This window comes from Panicum hallii, chromosome 4, assembly GCF_002211085.1.
Source record: "Panicum hallii strain FIL2 chromosome 4, PHallii_v3.1, whole genome shotgun sequence".
NCBI lineage: Eukaryota > Viridiplantae > Streptophyta > Magnoliopsida > Poales > Poaceae > Panicum > Panicum hallii.
Genome location: NC_038045.1, coordinates 52,056,519 through 52,076,813, shown reverse-complemented (window position 1 = coordinate 52,076,813; position 20,295 = coordinate 52,056,519). Strand labels below are relative to the sequence as shown.

The 20,295-nt window shown below is 46.3% G+C and overlaps 4 protein-coding genes across 4 annotated transcripts; all 4 read right to left on the bottom strand.

Moving 5' to 3' along the window:
* Positions 1 to 1,458: 1,458 nt before the first annotated feature.
* LOC112889299 (uncharacterized membrane protein At1g75140-like) lies at positions 1,459 to 3,667 on the bottom strand. Its single transcript, XM_025955860.1, has one exon. It carries the CDS (start codon positions 3,592 to 3,594, stop codon positions 1,669 to 1,671), a length of 1,926 nt encoding a protein of 641 aa, XP_025811645.1. The 5' UTR covers positions 3,595 to 3,667; the 3' UTR covers positions 1,459 to 1,668.
* A 327-nt stretch (positions 3,668 to 3,994) lies between these two features.
* On the bottom strand, positions 3,995 to 6,044 carry LOC112889300 (acyl-CoA-binding domain-containing protein 1-like). Its single transcript, XM_025955861.1, has 4 exons — positions 5,888 to 6,044; positions 5,195 to 5,312; positions 4,492 to 4,554; positions 3,995 to 4,401 (listed from the first exon to the last, which is right to left on the bottom strand). The coding sequence occupies exons 1-4, from the start codon at positions 5,897 to 5,899 to the stop codon at positions 4,319 to 4,321; spliced, it is 276 nt and encodes a 91-aa protein (XP_025811646.1). The 5' UTR covers positions 5,900 to 6,044; the 3' UTR covers positions 3,995 to 4,318.
* An 8,646-nt stretch (positions 6,045 to 14,690) lies between these two features.
* LOC112891210 (superoxide dismutase [Fe] 1, chloroplastic-like) lies at positions 14,691 to 17,317 on the bottom strand. Its single transcript, XM_025958160.1, has 8 exons — positions 17,104 to 17,317; positions 16,479 to 16,697; positions 16,213 to 16,407; positions 15,968 to 16,139; positions 15,745 to 15,863; positions 15,633 to 15,659; positions 15,518 to 15,541; positions 14,691 to 15,428 (listed from the first exon to the last, which is right to left on the bottom strand). Exons 1-8 carry the CDS (start codon positions 17,263 to 17,265, stop codon positions 15,222 to 15,224), a joined length of 1,125 nt encoding a protein of 374 aa, XP_025813945.1. The 5' UTR covers positions 17,266 to 17,317; the 3' UTR covers positions 14,691 to 15,221.
* Positions 17,318 to 17,916: 599 nt separating this feature from the next.
* On the bottom strand, positions 17,917 to 19,248 carry LOC112890842 (60S ribosomal protein L13-2-like). Its single transcript, XM_025957707.1, has 4 exons — positions 19,140 to 19,248; positions 18,490 to 18,623; positions 18,232 to 18,390; positions 17,917 to 18,142 (listed from the first exon to the last, which is right to left on the bottom strand). Exons 1-4 carry the CDS (start codon positions 19,246 to 19,248, stop codon positions 17,918 to 17,920), a joined length of 627 nt encoding a protein of 208 aa, XP_025813492.1. The 3' UTR covers position 17,917.
* Positions 19,249 to 20,295: the final 1,047 nt, after the last annotated feature.

Below are 20,295 nucleotides of genomic sequence, written 5' to 3'. Positions count from 1 at the left end.
ATACTACTTGTTCTTATTATGCTTTTATTCTATGCATGTAAAATTTTGTTCTTCGAATATTCATGACTTCTTCCATGCACGCGAGTTTATATACTAATTATTTCCCATAAGTGTTCATGATTTGTTGCATGTGTTTATTTGTTTTGTTCCACGACATATGCTAATTGCTCTAGTATAAAATTCTACTCCATGTGATTAAAAATCCGTTCAACGAGTTTTCATGGTTTGTTGATTTTTTACGATATAGTGAAATTCTGATTTAAATGTTTATTAACAACTCGCAATTCCTCACTTGCTCGTCAATAAACCTAAGAGGCTACAACAAAAGTTGTTCTCATGTCTGTATTAACTCTAATTTTAGGAAAAATGAAGACGGTTGTAAAACTTGTGATTAAGTTTCTTAGTTTCTGCTACAACAAAAATGAAGCTTTGTTTGGAAGATTTTGTTACTGCATTGATACAAGCCCAAGTTGGAACACAACACACAAAAATATAGTCAAAGAAACAGCCCATATGTTCTTTTGTTGGATGATCAGAATATCAAATAAATTAAAAATAAAACCCCAATAGCAATAGTGTGAAATCCATCCACAGGACCAGGGGAGGGGTGGGGGTCGACGGGATTCATGACTAGTAGGCGGGAACGAGCACCAAATATCATGGCTTAATGTACAAGAACAAAGTTTTTAGAGACATTCTAATTATCTTGTGCTGAATTTAACGTTCTCGATGTCATTATAGGGCATAGATTAGGTGAAAAAATAATAATAAATACTTATTTTTTATCTTCTTTTAATGCATGTTTCACTTATTTGTGATGTTGTTAACAGTCCATGCGCCCATCCTAAGTTCATTCACAAATTGTAAATTTTCATTCTTTTGACATTGTGTAGTTAATAAGCCCAACGTGGGAAGAGCTGGAAAACCAGTCAAAGAAACAAAATCAAAAGAAGCAAACAAGGCCAAATATATTAATAGAAGCCTACTCCTTAAGTTAGTTGCTAGTGTAATCTATGTACAAGACGAACTGCAATATTAATAAAAACCCACTTCTAAAGTTAGCAGCTAGTGTGTACAAGGCCATATTATAAGATATAAGATTATCAATACTATTTGTGTTTCGAAATGGTTTCCCCATGTACTTACTGATCCTATGTTTATGATGAAATAAATAAGAAACTCAAAGCCTGTAAAGACATACTTTCCAGGAAGGCTAAAATAACTATTATGCTTTTTTATTTAACAGTATGACAAACAGCACAAAGCACTATTCTGCGTCTGTCAAAAAGGTAAAAGACTAATGCTACAATACTAATAGTTAGCAAGTAGTAACACCTGTATTATTCAAGCAATTCATACATCCTAGAACTTTTTAGAGATCATAAACTTTAGCTATTTTCACATATCAGTAAAGATGCGAGTATCAAAAATGATTTGGACATCCTAGTGCACATTTCGTAGAGTATAAATCAAACGAATGCAACCTTTAATTTGCATGTTATTACACCATTTGCAGCATCATATTTAAATGGCCGTAATGTACCCGTACAATACAACGTTCGTTTGAGTTACAACATACAACAAGACAGGCAGATCACTGGCATCCCCAAGGATCTACAAAACCATATCAAAATTTAGGGGACTGCCTACACCGACCCAGCCAAACCCTCAATCAACATGATCATCTACTACAGCCTGGTTGTTTGAGAACAATGTATCCCTTTTCTTGGGGAAACCAGGGGGCTCCATACCTGGGCCTCGGTATTTCAGCTCTGGAGTACCCCTAAGACCAGGCTCTGCCGAAGTAGGTCTATATTGAATTCCGGATGCCCCTGCATATCTAGTAGGGGACACGTACCTTCGTGGAGTGCTCCTCAACGCCCCACCCCGCAGATCCACAGCCCTAGTAGCATCAGCATAACCTCGGTCCGTAGTTCTTGTAGCGGCATCCACATAGCTTCTATCACTGGCTCTTGCTGTTCCATCTACATAGCCACGATCACTAGTTCTTGTTGTGCTATCTGCAAAGGCTCTGTCACTAGTAGGATGATTCAGAAGGCTCCCTGTTGGAGCTGTTACAGAGGTGTTAAACGTCTCCTCTGGTGTCCAGCCCAATGAATCCTTCTTTTTCACATATACTTGCCAAATGCCAATCAAGAACAGGAGGAAAAGCAGCGCTGGACCACTCCACACCACAGCATTGCTCTCTGGCTTGTACACCGGGAAGTTGGACCGATAGATGGCAACGTGGCCATCCCCAAGACCCAAGATCACCAGCTTCTCCCGGTCCGCTGCAATAACAGGCTTCCCAGCTGGTGCGGAGGGCAGCACACCACCAGAACCCGCAAACACAGATTTGATGTCCTTGATGGTTGTGGCAAACAATGGTCGTGGTGCACCGACCCTCCCATAATACTGAGATGAGGTGTTGTACACAAGGATCTTATCATGGCTCGCCACCAAGAGATAACCCTTGATCGTCTGTACCGCAACTGGACTGTCAATCTCAGACTTCTTGACAGCACGGACCCGGCATTTGAGGCTGGAAACATCACCAAGCAGGAGGACATGCACGAGGTCGCCAGCTTCAGTGAAACCGTAGGCCTTGAATCGCTCAGAGGGGTCAAAAGAGTAGGCCTTGACGCGGGTGCCATTGAGCGCTTCAGCAAGGCCCTCACAAGGCGTCTCCCGGACGGACATGGAGCGGAGGTCGAGCGAGGCAGCTCCAGCCTCGGTGAGGAAGAGGAGTCGCTGCTTCACAAAGGCGAGAGGAGTCGACGAGGCGATGGCGGTGCCGTAGAGCGTACCGTTCTCCGTGAAGACGCGGATGCGGCCGCCGGCGTCGCAGGCGAGCACGTAGCGCGCGCGGCCGGCGTGGTGTGCCTCGAGGTGGACCACGGGGGCGGCATCGATGCCGCGGACGAGGAGGCGGGAGGACGCGGCCGCGAGGGTGAGCCAGTCGTCGCCGTGCGGGGACGACTCGATGAGGCGGTGCGCGGCGATGGAGCCGTCGGCGTGGCCGGTGAAGAGGAGGCAGTCGGTGCGGCGCGGCGAGAGGTAGGCGAGGAGCGCGGTGACCTGGGACTCGCCGGAGGCGGCGGCCTCGAGCTCGAGCAGCGCGTCCCCGGCGGCGGAGAAGACGAAGACGCGGCCGCGGGAGTCTCCCACGGCGAAGTACTTGGTGAGCCCGTCGGCGTCCTCGTAGGGCAGCGCGGCCGCCGCCGCAGCGTACGCCCCCTCCCCTAGCCGCGCGGCCGCCGCGAAGTGGAACCGCTCGGACCAGACGGGCCGGCGCTTGGTGACCGCCACGCCCTGCGGGGCGCGCCGGTCCCCGACGGCCACCGCCGCGGTCGAGGCGGCGCCCGGCGGCGGGGGATCCGGGTCCGCGGATCTGGCGAGCGCGGCCTCGAGCGCGCGGACGGACCTGTCGAGCGACTCCGCGAGCTCCTCCAGCCTCGCGAGCTGCGCCGCGTGCCGGTCCAGCAGCGCGGCCTCGGACACGGCAGCTGCCTCCACCGGCGGCGCGGCAGCCGCTTCCTCCGACGCGGCGGCGAGCGGGAGGAGCAGGAGGAGGGCGGCGACGCGGTGGGGCATGGCTGTCAGTGGCTGCGAGCGGGACGCGGAGTAGGGTTTAGAGTAGCTTTTGGTTCTTGGGAGGTTGGATTAGGAGAGGAGGGGGGGATCTGGGGGAAAGTGGCAGGAAGTAGGCGGTGCGGGTCCACTTGTCAGTGACCCAGTGTGCACGGGCGGCGTGTGCCGGAAGAATGGTGTTGACTGCCAGCTTCTGTGGGTCCATGGTGTCAGTGAAACTAGCGTTTACTGTACACAACAACAGAGTTCATCAGCTATGGCCATTCCCGCCTGCCTGCCTGAAATGAATACTGGGAAGGGCCACAAACAAGCTTTCTTTTATCATCTTTGCCTTTCTTGTTTTGGAAGAACAAAATTTCACTGAAAACAACAAATAAAGTGCCTAATTAGACAAAGATCTATATATCACGTTGAAAGACATATCCTGAACTTTTGCAGCAATACCAATCGGTCCTGCAGATGCAGAAACATGGCTGCGGACTCGTACGGCACTCATGGGCATGAAAATGCGGGTGCAGATACAACAGAGGTGAAGATCCATACAGTGATGAGCTGAGACAGCACCCATTTGTTTTCACAAGAGTTTTACAGCCTTAAACGACACTAAACATCCATGACGACGAACAACTACATGTATAGATGACACCAGGAGCCATCTGACAGATAACAATGTTTATTACTTATTGATGTACGCAGGCAGCACTATGGATGATGGTGTTTTCGTAGCCTAGGAACTGGATGCAGCAGCCTCCTCCAGCAGCTGCTTCACCTTGGTGATGTAATCAGTCATCGCTTCCTCCTTGGACTTCCCTGTTCAGACAAAAGTGGCAAGGATGTGTAAGCGTCAATTGGGAATTCGGTCCGAGAGAGATTGCACATTTGGAACAAGTCTCAACAAACCTTCAACGGCCTTCCAAGCATCCCATTTAGCTCTGTCTTTCAGGTTGAAGATGCCAGGACGCCCTGACAGATAAAAACAGGACAGTTTAGTATGATTGATTGATACTAGCCGAAAGCTAATTCAGCTTTCTTCAGAGGAAAAACGGTATACAAATGCGTGCTTTGAGGTGGACCATACCACTCTTTGTGGTACAATCCTTTTTCCTTGAAACAAAAGGTTAATCACAATCTAAAGAACTGATCTTTTCGAAGAAGTAATCTGATGAATTGCAGTACTTTTTGAGGAAGCTTCTGAGAAAAGAGAGCTGCGGAGCAGCTTGCAGACTAAGTCTCCTAACATTTGGGAATCTTCATATCTTGGAGATTGAAGTATTGCACGTTAACAAAATCAAAAGGTTGCTTGGTATGCTAGCTACTTCAGTACTCACGAAAAAACAACTGCAATTTGAAAGAGCTAACTCATTTTCGACATCACGCTCTATAAGTCACAAGGTGTTCCATGAAAATATCTATGGGTCTCCACCACACATCAAGCATGAAATCCATGACATAATCAAGCACACCATAAGACAAACAAGCCTGCTGCCAGTAAGATAATTTTTTTCAATGTTCAACCACTATGAGAAACCCTGAACACTACATCAGCTTAGGCAAGACAGTATGTGAGTAAAAATTTGAAAGCTCGTGAAAGCTTGTAACATACCGGTGTTGACATCACCAACGGTTGCTTGCTTGTAGAGCCCGTAGAGGATTAGCTTGTTCTCATTTGTAGTAGAGTCAGGCAAGGTCTTGGCCTTCTCGGCGTGCTCCTCAAATTCCTCCTGTCAAAAGAAAAAAAAAAACCCACAGAGAGTTGGTCAGGAAAGTTTTTTCTTTTCTTTTTTGGAAGCAAATTATTGGGTCTACCGACAGAGTTGATTAACAAAATTTTCATCACCGTGCGAGCAGTAGCAAAACGGTGCTAGTTTGCATTTGGGGGAGAATTGATCGCCATGCTCTAGCTTTGCAAGCAGTAACAGTACTGTGCCAGCTTGCACAAGGGGTAGATAGGTTGAGTTTATGCACGTAGTAGATGCTACAATTTTCAGAGCCAAAGAGTATAACTAACTGTACTAGAGCAAAGGGTGTTCCAATTTCGCTGCAAGGCTCTGAAACCTGAACCGCAAAATCGATCAGTAAGTAATTCAGCGCCGTACAACAACACTTGGTCAGCTAATCCATACTCTGATCTTCTCACCGGCGACCTACATGCAGGTAATAACCACGCAGCACAAGCATACTACTTCACCGAATCAGGCAATCGTAAAATCCAGCACCAAATCGATCTACCGCATCAGCTCGGCCGATTCCAACAAGAAAAGAAACACTGAAGCAGCTTGGAGTGGGGGATCCGTACCTGCAGACCCATGCCGACGGCGCCGCTGCTCTCGTCCCTCGGTTCTTTCCAATTCCACTCGATTGCTTCGAGGGGATGGATGGATGACGTGACGGGCGAGGGCGGGGGCGGGAGGTCCCAAGCCTCGGCACGGCTGATAGATATATGCGCGAGGGGATGAGAGGGATCTTCCCACTTCAACTTATTTACCAACTGGTACCATAACCGTCTCCACGTGTCACGGTCCGGGCCGTTGGTGGGCGCGCTCTTGATGCGGCTGGACACTTGGATACGCTATGCATCGGTTGTGGCAACAACTCCGCTGGCAAAAAAAAATTGAAGGAGAAAAACGAAAATGAAATGTGTCTTCTTCTTTTTTTGCGTGTGGCTTGTCCTTTTCTATTTCAGCTTTAGATTTTAGCGTGGAGTCCGAAGTCATGGGTTCGTCAAGTTCTTTTCTTGCACGTATAGCCATTTCGAAATACGAGGTCTGGTTGGATATTCCAAGTATATACTTTTTCCATTTCAAATTTTAGATCGTTTTAATTTTTCTAATCTTTTCTATATACCTTAGATATAAGATATACTTACGTACATAACAAATACTACGTATCAAAAAAGTTAAAAAGGTCTATAATTTGAAATAGATGAAGTAGTAAATAATACGAGGAAGGAAAAGATCAGTTACCTTGACGGCACGATTCATACTCGTTGGACACTGAAGCTACTGGAAACTATAATTAGAGAAAAAATAAGAGCACAACATAGACAGCCTATCGATTTTGCTTCTCTGAAGCCACGGATAAAGCTGGCTGAGCCTAAAAGGAAGGATGCTTGGAGGAGGCCTGAACAAAGATGGGTAAAGGTGAATGCTGACACCACCTTTGATGTAGGAAATTGTACAGGTAGCGCTGGGGTGGTCATCCGAGGCTAGGACGGTTTGGTCCTGGCGGTTGCAGCAAGATGGCTCAACAACGTCCTGGACGCCTTAACGGCTAAAGCATTGGCAAAGAAAGAAGGACTAGAATTGGCAAGTGAATGTGGCTATGAAAAGGTAATACTTGAAGTCGATTGCCGGTCCGGCGAACCCCCCCCCCTCCCCCCCCACCCCTCTATAGGTCCGGCAGCACAGCAGCCTCGGCGGCGCGGCGAGCGACGGCGACGGTGTTGGGCCGCCGATGGGCCTTCTGTGACCAGTTGGATCCCACTTGCGCGCGCGACTCCTAGCATCAGCATCCATGTTGCCCCACCCCATCAGTTCCAGATAGACAGACAGAGAGAGCGAAGGGGGTAGATGGGATCGGCGGCGGCGAAGTCGACAGCGACTGCTGCAGGCATGCCGTGGATGTCACCGTTGTTTCTGGAACTGCTGCTGGAGCTCTACGATGAGGAGAAGCAACGGTTGTGGTGGCATGGCCTCGTGCCGGAGATCGACGTCTACGATATCCTATGGCCGCGACCAAATCGTCCGGTGGCCTGTATAGTGTACGTACGTCCAATCAAATCCATTACTATGATCGATCGAGTAGCTGCTAATGAACTTTTTCTCATATTGCTTGCTTTCGATGCAGGACTCATCGATCATCTCAACTGTCCATGATGCTGTCAACCATTACAACGCCACACACCCGGTACATGTTTATGCATGAAGAAGAGCCACTTTCGCAACATAAGACAACCTGTGCATTCTGTCATCACGACCTCAACATTTTGCACCCTATGGATGAATGTGGCTTTGTCTGCGGAAACGGAAATGTGAATATGACTAGATGATACAAGAATTTTTTGGGATCCGATTCATTTCCCGTCAGGATCCTGCCGACCCCAACACCCAAGAAGAAGCACAGAGGATGGAATCCTCAAGTTGTGCTCACATAACCATTGCTGGCGGTGTTGCTTGAAATTAATTGTTACAGATCATGCGCCTTAACATTTTCGATACCGATCCTGGTTTTGCCTTTGCCCTGGCACTGCCTCAATGCCAAGAACCAAGAGTAAGATCGCCGGACTGCCATCTCCTCCTGCTCGAGATGGTCATTCTAATAGGCGACGAGGACGAGATGGGCGTCTCCCTGCACGCTTGCCATGAGAGGGCGCACGTCACGGCACCGTCATTGGCATCTATAGCCGCTACGCCACTGACGCAGCTTCTCCCTTCAAGAGGGCGCAATGCGGCCACGATGCGATCTTCGAGTCAGGATGGAGATAGGCGCCACCCTGGAGAAGGTCAAGGTGGGGCATAGGACACAACATCGTCATGAGATATGTTTTCTATTTTGTCTCGATAGGCAAAGAAGGTTGATGGAAAAAATCTTGCTTTTCAAACATGCATGAAGGAGTGCTGACTTCTGATTTCTGTTGCATCCATCAAAAAAATAGATGCGCAGATCCTGCAGCTACTACATGATGGAGGAGGGCGCGAGTGAGATTGCCGAGATGATGACCGATTTGTGGTATTTTCCATTCTGTTTCAATTTAAGCACGCAAAGAAGGGTGATGATTCTAAGTTTTTATACACATGCATGAAGAGTTCTTATTCTTATTATTGTATCCATGAAAAAAATAGGCACGCAGATCCTACAGCTACCACAACATGGAATAGCTGGAGAATTTTAGAAATAAGAGGGCGCTTTGGAATGTTAGAAATAAGAGAACGATTGCTGGAGAATTTATTTTTGATCCTAGTCAAATCATGTTTAAGATTCTTAGTTGTGTGCAGAAATGGAAGTGCCGGTTGTGTGCTAGTGATCAAGAGAGGCTGGACATGATGATGACGTTTGTTCGAGCTTGGATGGATGATGGACATGATGATGAAGCTTTAGGGTGGTAGGAAATTCCTACTGATATGCAGGTTTTCTTAGATAAATGGATTCCTTTTGGGGGGTCGAATAATGGGCTAAAATTGTTTCTCTTTGTTGTGGTTTTTTGGGTGCTTTGGAATGTTAGAAATAAGAGGGCGATTGTTGGAGAATTTATTCTTAAACCTAGTCAAATCATGTTAAAGTTTCTTGGTTGTGTGCAGAAATGGAAGTGCCGGTTGTGTGCTGATGATCAAGAGAGGTTGGACATGATGATGACGTTTGTTCAGTTTTGCTGGTTGGAAGATTCTTTTCTCTAGTTTCTGTGGTAGGGAGTTTTCTAAGGGATGTTTTTCTTTTTGTTTTGGTGCTGCAGTGGGAGTGTCGTGGTGTCGGTTGAGCGTTAGATCTAATAGCTAGATGGTGTCCCCAACGTGTGGTGTGGAACTTGGCTGTAACAAACTTATATGCTATCTATAAAATTGGCGCTCTAAGCTTGACACCGACTTTCGAGAAGCGGTATCAAAGTAGCGAGATACCATTTCTTCTGCAGCACTATACCAACACTACACCCAAGAGATATTCACCTAGACATTAACACAGGAGATCAACTCTCAGGAGTACTCAAATCTTTATCCACTATAACTCGATATAACACAAGATTTTTGTACTTTTTACATGACTACCCTATCATAATATTACTACACTATATGGCTAACATAGATCGAGAGCTCTTATGCCATGGTATGGCAAAATTGGAAAGGAGCACCTCTATTTATAGGTTCTCTTGGTTGTTGTGGTGTTGCTATATGGCAACTTCCGTACTTTTCTTTACAAAATATCTAACTCTAAAATTTTCTCTTATTCTTATCCAACCGTACAAAATATCTAATTTTAGAGAATTTTTATCTTACCATGAAGCAAGAAAACTCTACTTTTGTCATTTCCAAATTCTATCTTACGCAGTGTCAAAGGTAAATTCTATTTAACCTTAACATGTCCGGTTGCAGGTACCTGCGCGATAATATCATCAGTGATGTGTATCTAGGCTCAGCACCGATTATCATATGAGCGGATATATGGTCCAGGATCTTTCTCATGTTATGCTGCTGAACCATTCGATCTATTTGATGCATGTGTCATGGGGACAGTTTGGCAGAAAGACAGATTTGTACGAATTTGGAACAAATTTCGTGGCGCTTATGTCGGCGATGTCCTTGATATGGTGATACAAATAGGTGGCGTCGCTACTGGAGGAGGAGAGGGAGTCCCAGCACGCCTACGGTTAACAAGCTGGGAGCAACATTGGTCGTCTGCACCAGGCAATGAACTTACTGAAGATCGTATTGCCCACACTTGACAGCAGAGGGCCTTTCATATGCACTATCTGCACTAACCCCGGTATCCACTGTTCGATGCTACTGAAGATGAGAACCTCATGTACCGCTCTGGATGCGCTTGTGATGAGCAGCTGAGGCAGTTATATGTGCAGTATTCCACCGACTGTGAGTTATCATTCAGTTGTATGCTTCGCGTGCTATTATGGTCCAGGTGGTATGGGAGTCAGTTTTCGATAACCACTCAAACACAGGACCCGGTGGTATGTTGTTTTGTTCCTGGTTTTGCAGAAACTGTACCTGATCCATCTGATTGGAATGCAATGGCAAGGTTATGATTAACACAATTTTTTAGATTACACAATACAACTCAGACACCCACAACGCACGCACACTCAGCCTTATGAACGCACGTACACAAACCCTACATCTATGAGCATCTTTGAAGACTGAGCCCGCAAATCCTTAAGATTGACGAAGTCACCACAAGCGCCTAGCTGTCGACGGGAACGTCGCCTACCACTTATAGTGACCCAAAGCGACCCAAACACAAATTAACTCTATGTGTTTTTATTTTAACATGCACTATATGTAAAAATACTCATGAAACGGCGTGAGTCATAATCCATTGCTCTTATGATTAATGGATGTTACGACATCCCAGTTAAAAATCAAGTACTTTTGTTGTGCTGGTGAAGTGGATTAAGGAAAACTGTGTGTGAGAGAGATTATCTGCCAGCTCATGTTTGTTGATGATGTGGTTTAGGGAAAAGACTTGTCTGCACTGAATATGTTTGTTTGCTTCGTAGTACACTAGGATGAGCAGCTAATCAACATACCAATCAAATCACTCGCATTGCTTTGGATGCAGAGAGAAGGGCGCATCGATCATCTCAACTTGACGTTGTCAACCATTACAACGCCACACACCCGGTACATGTTTATGCACGCAGAAGAGCCACTTTCGCAACACAGGACGAGCTGTGCATTCTGTCGCTATGACCTTGACATTTTGCACCCCATGCATGACCGTGACTTCGTTTGCGGAAATGAAATGCGAATGACTGGATAATACATGAACGTTTTGGGATACAATTCATTTCCCGCCGGATCCTGCCAACCCCAACACCCAAAAGAAAGCAGAGAGGACGGAATCCTCAAGATGTGCTCACTGTTCCAGTAACTGTGCCTAATTTTCACTGTATTTACAAAATGTAGGCGGACGCTCTGTACTTGAATTGAGAGATGTTGTGCATGCCCTTTCTCAGGTCACTGGTTTAATTCCGACTTCTTTCTACTCTATGCAATTCTATAGACCGGTGAGGGAAATCTCTTTCCCATTTTACTAGAAATTCTGAATTACTATAATTGCCCTCTCTGTTGTATTATACTGGAATAGGACATAGCAAAATGGAACTGACTCTTTTTTTTACTTTCTTGAAAGAGTTTCTTAAATGTCACACCCGATTTTAAAAAGTAACAGAATGCATCTTATATGTGCGTTAGGATCAAGTTCACACGCATATGATAGACGATACAAGTGTATACCCAAAACAATATCATAAAGAAAGAGAGTATTAAAGTACCTTATTATATGACCGAAAGTCTATCTTAAGCAAATAAATGAATATCTTTAACTAGCAGCGGAATTTCATCTTCACAGGTAGATGATCGGAAGAATGTGCCTTGAACTACTCGAAGTCTTCAGGAAACTCTGGATAATTATCTTGTTCTGAGTAGCATTGGTTTTAATAAAGTAAGCATGAGTACACTTATAGTTTGTACTCAGCAAGTGGAGTAAAGTATATGACATGCAAGATCAATTTCAAGGAATAGCTGATACGGTTTGACTGCGATGAGCTCTTTTAGTTGGTCAAGTTTTATTTAGCGAGCATAAGTATATACCAAAACCTAAAACCTTAAGTAAGTAAAATAAATAAGTAACAACAACATAAATAAAGAACATCAATTTAGATCATCTTCAAGTTCATTATCATGTGAGGGTCCCAAGTCGCTCAAAACCGTGAGCACGGCTGATATATCAGTTTTTCACTCTGTAGAGGTTATAGACTTTACTCAAACTCGTGTTTCCCTTGATGCCCGAGTTTGCAAGGCTCTTATAGGCGAGTGGCAGGGATTCACTACGAGGCATTTATAAAGATTCGCTAACTTATGACATTACGCTAAGGTTTCAAGTCAAAACGGTCATAACTCTCTCTAACGAGGAAAACATCTTAACCAGAACCATATCATAACCTCAAGAGGACCGAGCTATACCCCAACGATGCAACCCCTCTTGCCCTTTCGGTAAGATTATCATAAGCTAAAGTTTCTAATTAATTAGATAAGACTAGAGCCATGTAGTATTGTGGTTGTACTATTTTCCAGTGTGGTTCTCCATGTTCCAATTAAAAATAATGATCTTATAATTATCACCACAAGTATTCCAGAACATGAAGTAAACAAGTGTAGCATTGTTTCCAAATTAACCAACCATAATCTAGATGAGCAACTAGCAAAGTTACAACATAAGGTAAACAATTTAGGTTTAATTAAGGAAGTACAATAGAAACTAGGCATGTCCTTAGTCTGGAGTCCATCAAATTATAGACTCATGCATGCATATAAAATAAAAGTGTGTATATTAAAAGTTATTAGGATGGAATATAATCAAGGGCCACTTGCCTTCCTCAAAGAACTGTTGCTGCTCAGCGGGGTCTTCAAATCTTTGGTCTCGCGGATACTCGAACTGTGCACCATCTATCGCATCATACAAGTATATACAAGCAAACAAGTAAAAAAAGGAAACAGTACACCAAACAATGTAAACAGAATAAAACAATGTTATAAAGCTACCGTACACGTCGCAAGGATCGCGTGAGCGCAAGAATCGATGAAAACGGACTTAAAACGGAGAAGTTATGGCTAAAATATGGTTCCAGTGGCTTATTTGTAAAAGATCTGAAACTAAAAGGGCTCTGAACGAAGAAACCAAGGGCTAAAACATAAATAAATCTTAAATCTAGGGTTTAGATTAAAAATGAGAGGGGCCAGGGATGGCGTGTTAGATTTTTGAAAAATGTAGGGGTTAAAATAGAAGGAAAAGGACCTAGATCATTTTTGAGCTAGCATGGACTGCGGGTTGATTTTATAAAAATAAAGGGGCTCTTTTGCAAAAAGGCTAGGGTTGACCGGTATTGGGTTGTTTGACTCGGGTCTAGATTACATCTAGACCCTCAGATTGGGATCCGACGACGCAGGCACGAGGGGGGGGGGGTCCGAGCGGCGGTGCAAGTTGCGGCAGCAGTAGGGCTCGCCAGAGTTGGCCAAACTCGGCACTCCAAGGGCGGTTTCACGCAGGGAAAGGCTGAGGAAGGAGAGCGCGAGACGGGGAACGCGGTGAGGAGGCCAAGGGGGCGGTGCGGCAGTCGGAGAAGGGCTCACGGCGGGGGCGCGCGGCATTATTGCTCCGGTGAGCAATTGCCGTGGCGAGGGAGCGAGAAGAAGAGGGGAAAAAGGGCCAGGGGGTTCCTCACCACCACGCGGAGCTCCGGCGGCGCACGGACGTCGAGAGAAGGGGGCGGAACGGTGGTGCGGCTTGGGTTTTGCGGGGGCAAAAGGCGGCGGCACAGGTCGATGGGAGGTCAAGGCAGGGTCTGGCGGCGCTTATATAGGGACCGGGGGTCCTTGGTGTGCGTGCCAAGTTACGGCACGGCAGCACGCGCGACCAGGTCGGACTCAAGCTTGAGTCCGGCTTGATTGGGAGGTTGGGGGAGGCCCCAACAAGTGGGGCCCGCCTGTCGGCGGCAGAGAGAGGGGGGGAGGAGGGAGAGGCGGAGCAGGTCGGGAGAGGGGGCAGCTAGGCCAGGAAAACAGGCCAGCAGGTTGGGCCGCACGGGAGAGAAAGGAGAAGGGGAGAGGGAAAGGGAAAAGAGAAAAAGAAAGAGAGGGGTTTGGGCTGGGCCAAGGAAAGGAAGAGAGGGAGAAAAAGAACAGGAGAGAAAGATTTTTGAAATAAAGAAACAAGCACAACCCATTTGAATTCAAATTTAGGAATTTAAATCCAACTGAACTCAAACAAATGAAACAATGCAATGCGGCATGAAACATTTCTTTTTATGGCTAAGTAAATTATTTATAATTCACGGTAAATGTTCTAAAATCAAAAGAAATTGAATAAAAACCTTAAGGACCTGCAAAAATCTAGCAAAATTTATTTAGATTCCTAGATTGAAAATTAGGATGTTACATTAAAAGAGTGATAGCTTTGATCATCAGCATCCTGCACTGTCTTCCATCGCTGCAAAGACCTCATTGTTTGGATCACAGTGTTGATGAATTCCAGCTTGAACAAACAACGTCCAAAAATTCTGTGGCGAAGCAATGCTCTGGAACAAGCTCTTAAGCCTCTGTCCAAATCTTCCAAATAAACACCCCTTTATTAAGGCTTCTGCATCACCACGTGTTATTGCAGATTCACCATGCTGTAAACGGGCAGAGGTTGATTCATTAAACCTGAAGCTACTGAAGTAATGAACCACTGCCTGCATCCAAACTTCGCAACATGTAGTATTTTGGTGATAATCTAGATATTCCTCCATAGGATAATTGGGCATCACGAACACCGTTCGCAAATATTGTCGTGTTATTATTATCACCGGAGTACTGGACAAGAGTGAAAAGCAGAGAGACTCCCACAAGATTACATATGCCATATATAAATGAAGTGAAAACGAAACTGACATATGCCCCTTAACAAATTGGGAACATTCTCACAGGTCATCGATCACCACCAAAAAGAGATGCCCTTAGACAAGCAAGACTGATGATGGTGACAACAAATTTATCTAGAGATTGCACTAAAGAGCACCCTGCAGTCTTGGTTCGTCAACCGAAGGTTCAGAACACACCAATCAGTCTTCCATTGTCACTCACATCCCAAAAGGAACAGTGAGCAAAACAAAGTGCTTTCTATCCTACCTCTAACCTAATCCTAGTTACAAAATTTAGCCCACCTGTGCAGTACTGAGGGTGCCATCCACAGTTTGTGCACGCAAACTCTGAAGACTGTCATATGCAAAAGGTTGATCACGTTCTCCAGTGGTCTGCCCTGCAGAGTCCGCCCCCATCTTTGCGGCTCAATTCAGCTACACAAGGACCGAGATGCACCACATTTACCAGCTGCATTGTCATGCTTCCACAGGACTGCTGCTGGCAACTTCATGGTCTCCTTGCCTCTTGCGGAGTGCGAGGCTTAACTCTAATCTGGCCATTCGCCTGAGCTAATTGTCGTTTCTTTAGAATTCTTTTCTTGAGATGCCCATCTCTTTCTACCACCCGTTGTACGGCTTTTGTGAGCCTCGACTCAACCGCTTCCCACGATACAAGCTTCTCTAGAACCGCAGCAACATAATCAGCCCTTTGATCCTGCAAGGATGTAAAGAAAGACAAACCAAGTCAGAGAAAATGTCTTATTTAGCTACTGATGAAACTTTAAGCGTCATTCACCATCTAACCTCGTAATCCAGGTAGTATGCATGCTGTTCGCAGAAGTGAAGAGAATTGTTAGTAAAGGTGTATTTTTTAGGAAAAAGCAACAAGGGAAAGGAACATATATTGCAACATCCGTACCTCCCAAACATCAATGGCAAGGAGCGGCTGCCAAAGAAATGGATTCATGAGACTCCTATGGATATAGCCATGATGATGCAAGGGGGGAAGTTGCAGACTTAAAGATACTCACAGAGTGGCCCCAAACAAGAGGGTTGATGGCATTTGGAGTCTTTGAGATGACCAGCCTACCATAATTCTCGGATGGGATTGGACTTCTTGATTTCACATATGGCAACTTGCTTTCTTTGTCTACAAGCAGATATTAGGAAAAAGTTTATGTTCATCACACCAACATGTGCAAGCTACATATTAGAACAGTGAAGGTAAGAGGCAAGGTCGTTAGCATCACTTACAAGAAAGCCAAACCCATCCAGAACCAAACTGAGTCAGTGCAGCATCCATGAATTGTTGGAGCATGTGCTCATAGGAGCCAAAGTCTCTGTTAATAAACTTCAGAAGCCGTTCCGGTGGTTTGCCCCCACCGCCAGGTTTCATGGATCGCCAATAAAACTCATGGTTCCATACCTAAAAACATGGCCAAGAATTAGGCACTTGAAGTATACACAAGTCAGCAAAGATGCACTGTATGCAATGGTACCTGGGCAGCATGGAAGAAGGTAGGATGAGGCTGCTCCCTGCCCTCGTTGAAAGAGGACAGCATCATCTGCCCCAGTGACATGCCTTCCCACTCGCTGCCACCGATCATGCCATTGAGCCTATCCACATGCATCTGCTGGTGAACACCCCAGTGCTGCTCAACCGTCTCCTTGCTTATGTATGGCTCCAGAGCATCCTACATTACCATATCTTTCGGTCATTCCATTTAGCTACTAACCTTAGCAAATTGACACTCTGAGTACTTACCAAAGGATAAGGTAGTGGCTGCTTCTTTATCCACACAACATCCTCAGGTTCATCTTCGGTATCACCATCAGCATCAATAGTGTCATTAGCGGCAGCCTCAAGGTCTGTTTCACTTTCATCATCAGTAGCATCACCATCCACAGTATCATCCTCAGTCACGACATGTGCCTCATTGGCACAATGAAATACTGCGCGGTTCCATCTACCTGTCCTCTCTCCCTGACCAAAAACATTCACTCTATCACATCAAACAAAACATGCAATCAAGTAGGGGAGGCCTCCTTGACCCAAAAATGGTACAGCTGACATGTAGATACTGCTGCAGGCCCTTAATTTTACAGTTGAAGATGGCAATAGTCTTCTGAGTTCTGACACACACAAAAAATGTTGTGGCTAACCTACTGCTTTGTCACTGGAGATGAACTCAACAGGATTTCAAAACATGACTTGTTATTGCATCGATTAACGTGCCAAAAATAAAGTAAATGTCGTTGCACAGAAGAACACAAGAACCACTTCCCAATACTAAACGCAATGGATCACAGATAACCAAGCACGGCTACGTCTCAACTCTATCTACCAACTGGTGAATGCCAAGAAAAGAAGGGGAGGGGGGAACACTCACCCCTGCACCTCCTCTCCGTAGGAGGACGAGGCGGCGGCCAAGCCGTTGGGAGTCGCCGCCGGCGTACCGGGCGAAGGATGCGGAGGTGGAGCTGCAGTTGGAGGCGGGGACGAGACACAGAGAGAGGCCGCCGCCCACTCCCACCAGCACGGTGGACGCCATGGACTCGCTCCGCTGGCGCAGGGGAAGCCTCCAGTTGCGAGGCAAGACGAGATGATGCGGACGGAGAGGGAGGGAGGGGATAAGCGGCCGCGCGGGGGATTGCCTTGTGGGCTCAAACTGACCGCGGGCTTTGGGCCTCACCACGGACGCTACTGGGCCTCGCTTTAGAATATAGGCCCGTCTACCGAATTCACTTCGTTTTCGGTTGTATTTACCGCTGCCACTGTGTCTCGTATCCGCTACAGCATGACGATTACCAGACTCGCAAATCTTGTAGGTTTCTAAAAAAAATTAGATTCTCACGTTGAACAAGTATTTCACTGAATTTTCATCAAACATCGATTGAAACCTATAAATATCCAACGCTTCAAATTCGGATTCAAGTTCCAGCAGCAGCTCCGCTTTGCACGGCCACAACGGCACTCGAGCAGCACAGCAGCAACCAGAACTTCAGATGAAATTACAGAACCACACACACATGCAGCCAAAAACTGAATGTCATCTTAAGATACGAGTATGCACCTAGTTTGGTTCACTTCAACAGACTCAAAGAGAAGATACATAGCAGTATCAAAACGCCAGCTGAACTTCAGAAGCTAACAATAAACTCTAGGTAGAGAACTACTATTTCTTTGCGTCGCAAATCCTCAGTTTACTTCTTGTCTTCCTTCTCGGCTTCAGCAGCCTTCTTCTGCCGCATACCCTGGTGACGCTTGTTCATCCTTTCCAAGCGGAGCTTCCTGTAGGCCCCGGATTCCTTCATCTCATCCGTCACCTTGACAACTTCGATCGAGCGCTTCTCGCCACGGGTGATAGGCATGTACTCGCCCTGGACCTGGGTGGCTGTGGCAAGTTCCTCGGGGGTGGAGTCGCCAGCCTGCAGAAGGGAGATTTCATAAGACATCTCTGACACGGTGGATCAAAAACATCTATATTTCAACATACAGGGAGGAAAAGCTTCCTCACCTTGACCTTGCGTGCACGTCTTGAGAAGATCACAAGCTTCGCCTTGTAGGTCTTCAGCCTCTGGACATTGGACTGCAGACCCTCAAGTGAGCGGTTCTTGCGGCGGTGATCCACTGAAATGCCAACGGTTGGGGCAAGCTTCTTGGGAATACCAGCTGCCTCAAGTGTGCAGCGGGTTAATGAAATTTCAGTCAATGAGAACAGTTGGTAAAGGTATGACAACACAAAAGAGTTGTCCAAATGACCAATCAAGTTTACCTTCAGTTCTTCAAGAGTGAAGCCCCTCCCAGCCCTAGACTTCATGTTGTACTTGCGTGTCTGGCACTGAACAATGGGGCGAAGAGGTCCAGCAGTGGGGCGTGGGAAGATCTTTACAGCCCTCTTTTGCCTAGCTGAAAAGACAAAGCAAAAGGGCATTAGCTCACAATCAAAACTGAAACAGCATATCAAATTCAGATAATGAAACATGCTTCATGTTCCACTACAATGAACCAGGCAAATTTATGTAGTGTGCAAAAAACAGCGAGTAAATATTGTATAAAAAACTCAATGGCCACACTATGAGTAGCATTACAGAGACCAGTTTCAGAAACAGTTGTCATCTGGCCTGATTTGCAAACTATGTGGAACAGAATCCTGAATAACAGCAGTACAGCGACAACCAGAAACATAAATATAACAGCAGTTCTGGGAATTCATACTTGTCTATTAACATAAATATCACCAATGCTCTCACAGGTCTAAACATAGCTATAAATCACAAGCCAACATGCTTGAGGCATTTGTACATAATTCATGCAGTGCAATCCTCAGAGACAGCTTGATCCATCCATAGAGGCACCGAAATGCATTACTGCAGTAGCTACTTGCTCACATCAGGAGGGTGTGGCAGGGAATTGGGTAGTTACCGATGCGGCGCCTCTGCTTGCGGGCAGGCTGGTTGAACCATGTCTTGACATAGTTCTGCCAGTGCTTCTTGAAGCGGCCGTTGGGGATGACGTTATTGTGCTTCACCATTGCTTACCTTACCTGCACCAAACCAATCCACCACAAGCCAAAATCAGCACTGCAACCACCATGCAATTCCTTCACAGCACAGCAACAAAAACCGGTACAGGCACAATAATCCAGACTAAATTACAAACTCTACAGCTGCACACTGTTTTAGATACAACGAGAGCTTGGAAACTAAGCGCGAATACCACCTGCTGTTCTGATTACGAAAACGCACAGAAACCAAGCACACAGCATAAGATCTCTTCCCTTTCCAAGCACACAACACAAGATTTCTTCCCTCTCCAAGCATGCAACACCAAGCGCACAACGCGGATACCTAGGATGGCCTAGAAGTGTATGCGTCGATCCGGAGACGCTAGGCAAGTGAGGAATTGAGAAGGATCAGAAGAGTACCTTGGAGGAACGAGGCGAGGGAGGAGACAAACACCGGGCGAGCGAACGGCGGCGCGCTAGGATTCCAGAGGCGGTTGCGATGATGGGGTGGGCCGGTGGGGTTTTAGAAGAGACTAGGCGGGCGCCCACCCTTATTGGGCTGCCCACTCGTGAAGAGTGCAATTTCTGAATACTGAAGGGCTCTGAAGCCTGAACCGTCCCCGACGCATGTCATGTGTGAAGACTGGAAACACAGCTTCACAAATTGTAATTAGCATCTCCGGATCGTTCCATCGAATATTCATCTCTGGACCCAATCACAAACCGCTATGCGAAATATAATTTCTTTGTATTTGTCCGGAATTATGCGGGCAGCCACGGCTGCTGACGATCACCCTGAACTGAACCTTCTCCTCCCATGGACACCTAGGACACTGTCAAAGCTCTGGAATTGAATAAGCCTGCAGCTTGGCCCTCCGGCGACATCAGTAGGGGGATTTAAAGAAACGCGATCTCTGAGGTCAGGCGATGGATGCGGTCGCCGTCGGGGATGCGCGTCGTGCGCCGGCGGCAGAATCCGTCGCCGGGCCTGTGCCGCCAGGTGCGGCTGCTTGCAGCAATGGACAACAGCTATGGGCTACGAGCGCAGCCTGCAAGATTGCAAGGTACAGCTTG

Bases quoted from the DNA above. Each gene is read 5' to 3' on its own strand.
- LOC112889299 (XM_025955860.1), bottom strand. From the start codon at position 3,594: ATGCCCCACCGCGTCGCCGCCCTCCTCCTGCTCCTCCCGCTCGCCGCC.
- LOC112889300 (XM_025955861.1), bottom strand. The intron at 4,555-5,194 runs GTATGTTACAAG...TTTATCTGTCAG, and splicing joins CGTTGGTGATGTCAACACCG to GGCGTCCTGGCATCTTCAAC. The intron at 4,402-4,491 runs GTTTGTTGAGAC...TTGTCTGAACAG, and splicing joins TGCTTGGAAGGCCGTTGAAG to GGAAGTCCAAGGAGGAAGCG.
- LOC112891210 (XM_025958160.1), bottom strand. From the start codon at position 17,265: ATGGCGTCCACCGTGCTGGTGGGAGTGGGCGGCGGCCTCTCTCTGTGT. The intron at 15,864-15,967 runs GTAAGTGATGCT...ATCTGCTTGTAG, and splicing joins TGGATGGGTTTGGCTTTCTT to ACAAAGAAAGCAAGTTGCCA. The intron at 15,429-15,517 runs GTTAGATGGTGA...ACATCCTTGCAG, and splicing joins CATACTACCTGGATTACGAG to GATCAAAGGGCTGATTATGT.
- LOC112890842 (XM_025957707.1), bottom strand. From the start codon at position 19,248: ATGGTGAAGCACAATAACGTCATCCCCAACGGCCGCTTCAAGAAGCAC. The intron at 18,624-19,139 runs GTAACTACCCAA...TTGTCTTTTCAG, and splicing joins CAAGCAGAGGCGCCGCATCG to CTAGGCAAAAGAGGGCTGTA. The intron at 18,143-18,231 runs GTGAGGAAGCTT...TCCCTTCTGCAG, and splicing joins GACGTGCACGCAAGGTCAAG to GCTGGCGACTCCACCCCCGA.